Source organism: Salvelinus alpinus, chromosome 27 (genome assembly GCF_045679555.1).
Source record: "Salvelinus alpinus chromosome 27, SLU_Salpinus.1, whole genome shotgun sequence".
NCBI classification, from domain to species: domain Eukaryota; kingdom Metazoa; phylum Chordata; class Actinopteri; order Salmoniformes; family Salmonidae; genus Salvelinus; species Salvelinus alpinus.
The window spans coordinates 27,545,173-27,556,701 of NC_092112.1; the positions used below are offsets into that span (position 1 = coordinate 27,545,173).

At 42.5% G+C, this 11,529-nt stretch overlaps 1 protein-coding gene across 2 annotated transcripts in view; it reads left to right on the forward strand.

Annotated features, from left to right (window-relative positions):
* The window catches only part of LOC139556274 (centrosomal protein of 85 kDa-like), an 82,627-nt gene extending 74,306 nt beyond the window's left edge, over window positions 1–8,321 (forward strand). For both annotated transcript variants that reach the window (XM_071370009.1, XM_071370006.1), the window contains exons 10-13: window positions 73–123; window positions 1,322–1,417; window positions 3,126–3,309; window positions 5,675–8,321. In XM_071370009.1, the coding sequence (XP_071226110.1) occupies window positions 73–123; window positions 1,322–1,417; window positions 3,126–3,309; window positions 5,675–5,838 (495 nt within the window). In that variant the 3' untranslated portion in view covers window positions 5,839–8,321. The remainder of the gene's footprint in view (window positions 1–72; window positions 124–1,321; window positions 1,418–3,125; window positions 3,310–5,674) is intronic.
* Window positions 8,322–11,529: the final 3,208 nt, after the last annotated feature.

Below are 11,529 nucleotides of genomic sequence, written 5' to 3' on the forward strand. Positions count from 1 at the left end.
CACACAGGGTCACTCAGAGAGATGAGCCAGGCTGCTACCAGACGTTTACAATGCCCCACTGCTCTTTTTCAGCTGATAGACAATCAGAAGAACCAGATTGAAAAACTCACCCTTGAGCTGATGGTAAGACCCTGCTATTAAGGGTGTAACAGTTCACCAAACCCACAGTTCAGTACGTATTGCGGTTTTGGAGTCACGGTTCCGTTTCTGATTCATAATACCTGATGAGATCACCATCTGGAATAACAACAACTTGGATTTTCTTCAATGAAAACAGCCGATTACTCATCAACAACACTAAAATAAAGTGCACTATGCGTGTAACCATGGCTCAGACATTGTATAGGCCTATGCTATAATGTTTTCTTACAAAGACAAAAAATGTGCACTTGTGTGCGTTGACCAATTCATTGACAACTTCGGCTTTAGCTTGCTAGTATAGAGCGAGGGGGCAAAGTTGTTAACGTCGCTTGAGCACTTTCACAAGGTGCTGAAACCCCCTATTCTTCTAAACCACAGAGAGTAGGCTCATATCCGCGGCTGCGGCTGTAAACATACCTATCGCTCGTCGTGTCTTTGGCCTGGTCAAAATCAGCTGCCAAGGGCTGCTTGAATGCACAGGGGAGACCGAAAGTTATGTTCTTTTTTTGCGTTTCCATCTTGCTCCGGTGGTAGGATTACTGGGGGGGATGTCAGAGTAAATGTATCAACATGTCTGAGGTGTTGGCAGCTGCATATGCTATTCTCATTGGGCAGTGGAGACATACTCTCTCTGTCCATCGTCGTTGTAACCTACTGGGAAGACAAAATGTTCCCAAACTGGAGATTTAAACGATGGAGAATCCTCCTGGTTCATCGACCCCACCACTCACCATCGTACAGAACTAGTTCCCGGCTGTGCCCCACAAAAGGACAGTTTGAAATGCACCAATTAAGATTTGAATTTTGATTACAACGTGCGCATAGGATCTTGTTTTAACAGAATAGCTTGAAAGAAATTCAGCTCAGATTTACTCAAGAGGCATACAACGCAGTGCAGGCATAACCTATAGGCCTAGTGCTTTTATTTTCTGGTTCACAGTGCAGACCGAATCAAGGTCACAATACCGAACGGTTTCGGTACAAATATGTGGACCGTTACACCCTTACCTGTTATTAGACTTAATTTGGGTCAACAGTATGCTTCAATCAACCGCTGTTGTAGTAGTTGTCATGTTGTATGTGTGTCCTTGTGTCTGTCAGTGGTGGGGATGATGATGAGTCATCACTGTCATCAGAGCATTATACAGTATGTGACGGCTGTCTTATTGTTCTGCTGCAGGCTGTAGAGCAGAGGCTGCAGAAGGAGCGATGTCTCTCCCAAGAGCTCCAGCAACAGGGCGAGGACCTGGCTTCACTCGCTGACACCCTCCACCAGGTAACCAGCCCCACGCTGCCTCTTCAAACATGTTCAAATAAAGAAGGCTACACAGGACTACCACAGAAAGTAGAACTATTCTTTGGAGCAGACATTTTTTTATTTCTCAGATTTTCCAACCCAGGGCTAGAGTGGGGTAGCTAGCTAGTATCCACTGTAGCTGGTAGCTTCCTCTCTCTCTCTCCACCCTACATCCTGACAGACAGTTTTCTCTGTCCCAGGTTTAATGGTGATGGAGAAGTCCATTCACCACCATTCTGTTTCTCTACAGGCCCTTTTTGTCCTCAGATCTTTTCATAGCAGCAGAGTCATGAATAACCCAATATGGCCCCTTCAGCACCCCCACTACCACACGGACCCAATTAGAATTCATGGTGTCATTTTTCAACTCTCCCGCCCGTCTCAAGGTGAGGATGAGCCTGGTGATAAAAGGTCTGAATTCATGCTGGCGGTAATGTGTGTGTCCTGTACATAGGAGCGGTAGAGCACACACACAGACGGCTGACACCCCAGCACCATACATTATCCCTCTGACAGGGAAACAAAAGGCAATTATCATCTGGAAGATTCCTCCGCCTGGCTCCCACAAGGGAAGGTCGCTGGTTTGGAGAGAGGGATGGAGGAGTGTTTGTTGGCTGACTTTGCCTGGCTCTGCAGTGACTCCCAGGCAGCTCGTGTCTGAAGGGACAGAGAGATATGACGAGATGAGGTAGTCTACACAGCGCCCTGTCTAGGATCACTGGTTTTAATTTGACCGTGCTCTCCACTGCTCTGTGTGGCTCGTGAATGTTGGAGGCTGGGTATTTATGTTCCCTCCAGCACTGTGTAGAGCGATTGAGAGGTGAGGAGATTTGACTCCCAGCGTTACATTTTTACATTCATGTAATTTAGCAGACGCTCTTATCCAGAGCGACTTAGTAGTGAGTGCACACTTTTTCATTCTAGTCCCCAATGGGAATCGAAGCCACATGCTCTACCAACTGAGCCACATGGGTGGGTGCCTTTAGTTACATAGAGATGATACTGAGGTGAAAGAGAGAGCCTTTAGTGGTGAAATGGCCTCCATTTTGGGAGAGCAGGAAGTTGGATAATCCGCCCGAAAAGGACTTTGCGGCCACCTCTGTGGGTGTTGCTATGATACCTTGTTATCCTGTTGAGTTATAATGATGGTGATTATTATTCTAATTTTCTCCTTGGTATTCTGTGAGACATTTAGAGACTCATTTGAAAGTGTATATTTTAACTCGTTTCAAAGCCCAGCCATGGAGAGGGTGTTGATGATCCACACAGGGAGACACACTGCTTTAGATGCCAGCCAGCTCTGCAGCAGTTCTTCCTCTCAAGTTCAGTTTTAATGTAAAAAATACACTCAATGGACAAATCCACTTCTGTTCAGAAATAATAGTATGGCTGTCATGTTATAACACAAAATAATTTGAGTGTGGCTACACTCCCTCCAGCATTTTACAATGTGTATTTATTAATAAATGCAATCTGGCAGCGACAGAATAATAACGAAGCTTTTCAGCACAAAAGGATTTAGCCAATGTATGTCTCAATTCAGGAACACTTGATCTACTCTGAACTGGCGCAAAAATCCAATTTAATATTTGGGGGATTTTGTGAACACTCCTGAGCTGTGCTGCATTAGCATGGTGTTTGATAATAAAACCCAGTGTTGGTCTCTAAGCTACGTGTGTTTCTACAGAACCAAAGGCAGGTGGAGGATGGCGTGGTGATTCGTCAGGGCTGCGGGGGCAAGGGGCCAGAGGCAGGGCCCCTGCTGAAGGAGATGTCCTTGTGTCTGCTTGACCTCAAGGCCCTCTGTAGTATCCTCACCCAGAGGGCCCAGGGCAAGGAACCCAACCTGGCACTGCTACTGGGCATCAAATGTAAGTAGATACATCTGGGTTAATCCTCTTAAGCTGGGATTCAAATCCGATCGCAGCTTTGGACACTGCGCCATTTAAAAAGGTCATTTTCAATTGAGCCGACAACGCAGCATTTTACAGTGAATGGTCTCCGCAAACACAGAAACATTGCCTTTAAAACCCGCATTGCCGACAGCGTGATCGGATTGAAACCCAGCCTCTCCTATCTACACACACACACACCTCCACCCACCGTGAACTACTGCCATATGCAAACCCAACATTAGCTCCTCGGACTAGCCTATCTACTCAGTTATAGGCTTCTGAATATCAACTTCATAGTTTTCGGGCATCAACAGTAATTGGGTTTTTCCACTGAGGAAGACGTTACTTCACTAGCTACCTTACAGTTAAGACTTCCCAACCATCTTTGTGATGTCAAATTACTTGAACTCCTTTTGAAATTGATGTTTGGTCCCACCTATTCTTAATTGTTTTCCTTATTCTATTCTGCATTTTCTGTCCACTTCTGTCGGCAGTAGGATGCACTTCTTTTCCCTAAGAAAACAGAGGGGGGAATTAGGCTGTCAGCTCACAACAACAAGCTCCTCTGAATACATGTAGAGTCGTGGCCAAAAGTTGAGAATGAAAATTAATATTTGTCAAAGTCTGCTGCCTCAGTTTGTATGATGGCAATTTGCATATACTCCAGAATGTTATGAAGAGTGATCAGATGAATTGCAAAGTCCCTCTTTGCCATGCAAATGAACTGAATCCCCAAAAACATTCCCACTGCATTTCAGCCCTGCCACAAAAGGACCAGCTGACATCATGTCAGTGACTCTCTTGTTAACACAGGTGTGAGTGTTGACGAGGACAAGGCTGGAGATCACTCTGTCATGCTGATTGAGTTCAAATAACAGACTGGAAGCTTCAAAAGGAGGGTGTTGCTTGGAATCATTGTTCTTCCTCTGTCAACCATGGTTACCTGCAAGGAAACACGTGCCGTCATCATTGCTTTGCACAAAAAGGGCTTCACAGGCAAGGATATTGCTGCCAGTAAGAATGCACCTAAATCAACCATTTATCAGATCATCAAAAACTTCAATTGTTGTGAAGAAGGCTTCAGGGCGCCCAAGAAAGTCCAGCAAGCGCCAGGACCGTCTCCTAAAGTTGATTCAGCTGCGGGATCTGGGCACCACCAGTACAGAGCTTGCTCAGGAATGGCAGCAGGCAGGTGTGAGTGCATCTGCACATACAGTGAGGCAAAGACTTTGAGGATGGCCTGGTGTCAAGAAGTGCAGCAAAGAAGCCACTTCTCTCCAAGAAAAACATCAGGGACAGACTGATATTCTGCAAAAGGTACAGGGATTGGACTGCTGACTGGGGTAAATTCATTTTTTCTGATGAATCCCCTTTCCGATTGTTTGGGTCATCTGGAAAAAAGCTTGTCCGGAGAAGACAAGGTGAGCGCTACCATCAGTGCTGTGTCATGCCAACAGTAAAGCATCCTGAGACCATTCATGTGTGGGGTTGCTTCTCAGACAAGGGAGTGACATCACTCCCAATTTTGCATAAGAACACAGCCATGAATAAAGAATGGTACCAACACATCCTCTAAGAGCAACTTCTCCCAACCATCCAGGAACAGTTTGGTGACGAACAATGCCTTTTCCAGCATGATGGCGCACATTGCCATAAAGCAAAAGTGATAACTAAGTGGCTTGGGGAACAAAACATCAATATTTTGGGTCCATGGCCAGGAAACTCCAGACCTTAATCCCATTGAGAACTTGTGGTCAATCATCAAGCGGCGGATGAACAAACAAAAACCCACAAATTCTGACAAACTCCAAGCATCGATTATGCAAGAATGGGCTGCCATCAGTCAGGATGTGGCTCAGAAGTTAATTGACAGCATGCCAGGGCAGATTGCAGAGGTCTTGCAAATATTGACTTTTTGCCTCAACTTCATGTAATTGTCAATATAAATCCTTTGACACTTATGAAATGCTTGTAATTGTACTTCAGTATTCCATAGTAACATCTAACAAAAATATCTAAAGACACTGAGGCAGCAGACTTTGAAAATTAATGTGTAATTCTTGACTTTTGGTGACGACTGTACACTCTTTCACTCTGAACTAGATAAGAGCGGTCACTTTCCCCCCCCTTCAACCTCACTGGAGTACTCCCCCCACACACACGACCTATCGCACAGCATGAAAAAAAAACACTGACAGAAGATACAAACACTCATCTCAAAACCTAGCGTATTTCACACTCAGTCACACGATGCTCATTGACAGAATTTGAAGTCTTGCCATGGTTGATTTGAGCTAAAGCCCCATCAGATTGACGGTGTATTTCTCTCTGACCCCCATAGCGATGAGCATGTCAGGGGAGGAGAATGACAACGCTCTGGTGGAGGACAGCTTGCGGGCCAAGCTGCTGGAGGTTGGCCAGCTGAGGAAGGAAATTGAGGACCTGCGCACCGCCATCTCTGACCGATACGCACAGGACATGGGCGAAAACTGTGTGACGCAATGACACACCCGCCATGAGGGGCACTGACGCCCAGCGACGGCGTGCCCACTCCCCAGGGCTTCTGTGTCACAGCCAGTGAGGGTAGGAAAAATCCTATTGGAGGAAAACCAGGAAGAACAGCGTTAAAATGGAATAAGAAACTAGGTACTGTCAATGCTGTATTTTATTTATATCCAGTTTTACATGGAGGTATCTAGCTCCAGCTTTCTGAATGTAGGATCAAGCTGTGAATCAAGTTTACAAGGAAGTCTTAGAATAGGATGTTTTGATTTTTCAAATGTCAATTGCGCTTCCTGTGTAATAGAATGAATTCCTGCATGATCATGTACATTGCTTCATGCACAGAGACCTATACCTGGAGGCCCTGCCCTCACAGAACGGAGTATGAGTGTTTGGCCCCTCCCACACAATCTCACCGGCCAGTAGGAAACTGACTCACTGCTGTGCTGTCAAGTGCCTCTGTGTGATAGCTTCTCCACGAATCAGCTGTCCTCATCCTAAGTTGTTTCCAATGGCAACCCATAGCTCTCCTCTCACATCGCCGTGTGTTGCCCAAAGACAAACTCCCCGAACTCTCAGCAGCTGCCCATAGTCTATAGTCGGAACTGCCTTGTGGCACTTCTTCCCTTGGCTCCACAACATGCCCACACTTTCACAACACAAACTGGCCAACCAAGAGAGCTGCTTCTGTTCCATTTCAGCATTTCCGGTTCCTTGTTATTATGGGTGTTTCTTCTGTGTGCAAGTGGTTCGCTATTTGGGATATGAATGGTTTTCAATGGAAGATTTCAGTGATGTGGATCGCCCCAGACTGGTTATTTGTATAGATATTTTAATGAAAATGAAATAGCATGGCAATAACCCCTTTCATATTATTTGCTGTTGTGTTGAACATAATAGCATCAGGTAATATTCAGGTGTTTTTCTAACAATTAAATTCAGGAATTTTTACAAATTCAGATTGACTGGTTAGGTCAGGGCTTAATACTGCCTCCCAGGAGTTCAATAGGCTGCATCTATATAGGCAGCACAATTCCGATCATTTTTCTACTAATTGGTGAGCTGATTAGTCAAAAGATCAATTATTGAAAGAATCTGGCTGCTTGTGTAAACACAGCCATAGACACCATTTGATTGAGACTAGAACTAATGCAAAACCACCACGGCAGCACTTCTACAGTATAGGCCCACATTACCTACTGGGACTTGACTCATTATTTGTATAAATCCATTGTCAATATAGGCGCCAGTTAAACATTGAGTTGACCGAGGAATATTCCTCCAACCTCAGAGGGGCTCTAGATTAATGCATCCATGGAATAATCGTTGGTTCACATTCTGTTTTACTTTGATTGCTGTTCCTACTATTTGTCATAGGAACTCTTGCTTCATCTCAAACTAGTTGGAACGTGAATTTTAGCAAGCCGGTCATGACAACCAACACATTACTGTTTGCTATAAGGCAGGGTTTCAAACAGTCCTCAGGAGGCCCGGTTTGTTTTGCCCTAACGCGACACAGCTGATTCAAATGATCAAGCTATACATTTCTACAGATATTGTAATTTATCCTGGTGACAAGTGGTTCAAAATGGTAATCAGTTTAGAGCCAAGTATATTTTGCATGTCTCAATTTAGACTAATGTAGTTGTAGGGTATACTGTTGTATTACCAATCTTAGAAAGGAAACATGGGCTATGTAAAATGTTTTGGCAGGTTAAGATAAAGGACAAAGGTTGACTCGGCCTAGATTCAAACCATACCACTGAAGAGCCGAGTAATAGCGGCATTGAAAAGGTAATTTCCGATTGGGCCGACATGCAACATTTACCATGATTCCAGTCTCCGCGAACATTGCCTTTAAATTGCACAGGTCTTCAGCAATATAGATTGAATCTAGTCCTAAGCGTTACATGGAAACTAATATGCAATGTCACATGCACCAGCTAGCGCCTCCCATTCAGTAGCAGATCTGACATGTTATTGTTCTGTGCCTTTTAATCTATGCAGTAGGTAAGAGCTCCTGTTTCTCCCCATTGACAGGGTCTGGAGACAACTATTCTGCATCTTGTAAATAAGAGGCTACCCGTCACACTGTATGATTACACAATTATGCTAAGCCATAGCCACAAAATAAATATAGCCACTCAGGTAAATTAAGGCCATAGCAGGCTCTTGTGAAACCTGAAGAATGTACTCCGATGCACAGCATCCATTGTGATGTGTAGGTCTGTGAGAGTCTATAAATGCTCATCTAAAGGGAAACAGGTGTGGTTGTCATGGCTGTCTGCACTGGACTAGGAGCCACTGGTTGGTTTTACTGTACATAGGAATATCTGTTTGTAATGTTACACTTAGTTTTGCAGCTAGATTTTATGAATGCCAAAAAGTTTATTTATATACGATGTTCCTAAAAGTGTTAAGTATTTTTCCATTTAAAAGGTGTGACTCATTTGTACAGACTGCAAATAAAATATTTTTCTATAACAGTTTGAGTGTTCTCTAGGCCAATATACTCTGCTATTACACACTAGAGGTCGACCGATTAATTAATCATAACAAATCGGTAATCAACATTTTTGGACACCAATTATGTTGCACTCCACGAGGAGACTGCGTGGCAGGCTAACTACCTGTTACGCGAGTGCAACAAGGAGCCAAGGTAAGTTGCTAGCTAGCATTAAACATCTTAAAACAAACCTTAACATAATCACTAGTTAACTACACATGGTTGATGATATTACTAGTTTATTCTGCGTTACATATAATCGATGCGGTGCCTGTTAATGTATCATTGAATCACAGCCTACTTCGCCAAATGGGTGATTTAACAAGCGCAGTCTCGAAAAAAAGCTCTGTCGTTGCACCAGTGTACCTAACCATAAACATCAATGCCTTTCTTAAAATCAATACACAAGTATATATTTTTAAACCTGCATATTTTGTTAATATTGCCTACTAACATGAATTTCTTTTAACTAGGGAAATTGTCACTTCTCTTGCGTTCTGTGCAAGCAGAGTAAGGGTATATGCAGCAGTTTGGGCCGCCTGGCTCGTTGCGAACTGTGTGAAGACCATTTCTTCCTAACAAAGACCGTAATTAATTTGCTAGAATTGTACATAATTATGACATAACATTGAAGGTTGTGCAATGTAACAGCAATATTTAGACTTAGGGATGACACCCGTTAGATAAAATACGGAACGGTTCCGTATTTCACTGAAAGAATAAAACGTTTATTCGAAATTATATAGTTTCCGGATTTGACCATATTAATGACCCAAGGCTCGTATTTGTGTGTTATTATAATTAAGTCTGTTATCAAATCAGTCTGACTGAGCAATGGTAGGCAGCAGCAGGCTCGTAAGCATTCATTCAAACAGCACTTTACTGCGTTTGCCAGCAGCTCTTCAAGCATTGTGCCGTTTATGACTTCAAGCCTATCAACTCCTGAGATTTGGCTGACAATACTAAAGTGCCTATAAGAACATCCAATAGTCAAAAGGTATATGAAATACAAAATGGTTGAGAGAAATAGTCCTATAATAACTACAACCTAAAACTTCTTACCTGGGAATATTGAAGACCCATGTTAAAAGGAACCACCAGCTTTCATATGTTCTCATGTTCTGGGCAAGGAACTTAAACGTTAGCTTTTTTACATGGCACATATTGCACTTGAACACTGTTTTTGCATTATTTAAACACTTTCATTATTTATTTGAGACTAAATTGATTTTATTGATGTATTATATTTAGTTAAGTGTTCATTCAGTATTGTAGTTGTCATCATTACAAATATATATATAAAAAGCTGACTAACTTCTTATGGCTGGGGGCAGTATTGAGTAGCTTGGATGAATAAGGTGCCCAGAGTAAACTGCCTGCTCCTCAGTCCCAGAAGCTAAGATATGCATATTATTAGTAGATTTGGATAGAAAAACACTGAAGTTTCTAAAACTGTTTGAATGATGTCAGAGTAACAGAATTCATATGGCAGGCAAAAACCTGAGAAAATCCAACCAGGAAGTGGGAAATCTGAGGTTTGTCTATTCAATATTCCACTAGATGTCAGTCTTTAGAACCTTGTTTGATGCTTCTACTGTGAAGGATGAGGGAATGACAGCTGATTGAGTCAGGTGTCTGGCAGAGTGCCATGAGCTCACTCAGGCGCGCCCCCGTGAGTTAACTGCGTTAACTGCGTTCCATCGCATTTCTACAAAGGAATTCTCCGGTTGAAACATTGAAGATGTTAAAAACATCCTAAAGATTGATTCTATAAATTGTTTGACATGTTTCTACGAACTGTAATGGATTTATTTTACTTTGTCTGGCCTGCGCGTCATCAATTTGGATCTAAACGCGAACAAAAGGGAGGTATTTGGACGTTATCGAACAAAACAAACACTTACAAAGGTAAGTGAATATTTATAATGCTATTTCTGACTTCTGTTGACTCCACAACATGGCGGGTACCTGTATGGCTTGTTTTGGATGGTGTGCTTTTTCTGTAAAGTTTTTTTAAATCTGACACAGCGGTTGCATTAACCTCTCTAGGGTACGTGAGACGTTAGCGTCCCACCTCTTCAACAGCCAGTGAAACTGCAGGGCGCTAAATTCAAAAACAGAAATCCCATAATTAAAATTCCTCAAACATACATGTATTTTACACCATTTTAAAGATACTTGTAAATCCAGCCACAGTGTCTGATCTCAGAAAGGCTTTACGACGAAAGCAAACCATTGTTAGGTGAGTGCCTATTCACAGAACACAGCCATTTTTCCAGCCAAAGAGAGGATTCACAAAAAGCAGAAAGAGATTAAATTAATCACTAACTGTTAAAATAATTTATCAAGGTTTAAGATAAATGATTAAATAATTCTACCCAGAAACTTAACCATTAGGATTAGAGGTTATGTAGCATGGACAAGGGGTAATTAAAAATGATAACCATTGGGGAAGAAAGGAATGTATGTGTGTGCCGAAAGGAAGCAAAGAGACTCCTTAACCCATGTTTGAACCGACCCAGCTATAAACCGACCTAGCTATAACTGTGGAGATAACCTGGAGGGGCTCTCCGTCTTTTCCGTATCTGGGGGGGACTGGAACCGTCAGCTGAGTAATAAACTGTGGTGAGACTTCAGGGGATAATCCAAAGTGTGCATGTATGTGCGTAGTTTAAGGGATAAAAGGAACGTTTTTGTATATGCACGTCAGAGCTCTCGCCAATAAAATTGTATCTGACTAATTGTGAGATGGGAATGCTGTCTGTTTCATTTACACCAGAACTTTACACCCTCTGGGTTTCAGACTTAAAAAGATAATTGCAATTAATGAACATTAATTACAAAATTAATTAACACTAACCTTTGATGATGTTCAGATGACTTCATGTTACACAATAAATGTATGTTTTGTTCGGTAAAGTTCATATTTATATCCAAAAATCTGAGTTTACATTGGCGCCTTACGTTCAGAAGTCACAAAACATCCTTTGATTTTGCAGAGCGCCACATCAATTTACAGGAATACTCATAATAAACATTGCTAAAAGATACAACTGTTATGCATGGAATTTTAGATCCTTTTCTCAATGCAACCGCTGTCAGATTTCAAAAAAGCTTTACGAAAAAAGCAACCCATGCAATAATGTGAGTCGGCGCTCAGAGCCCAATCAAGACACAAATATAGCCGC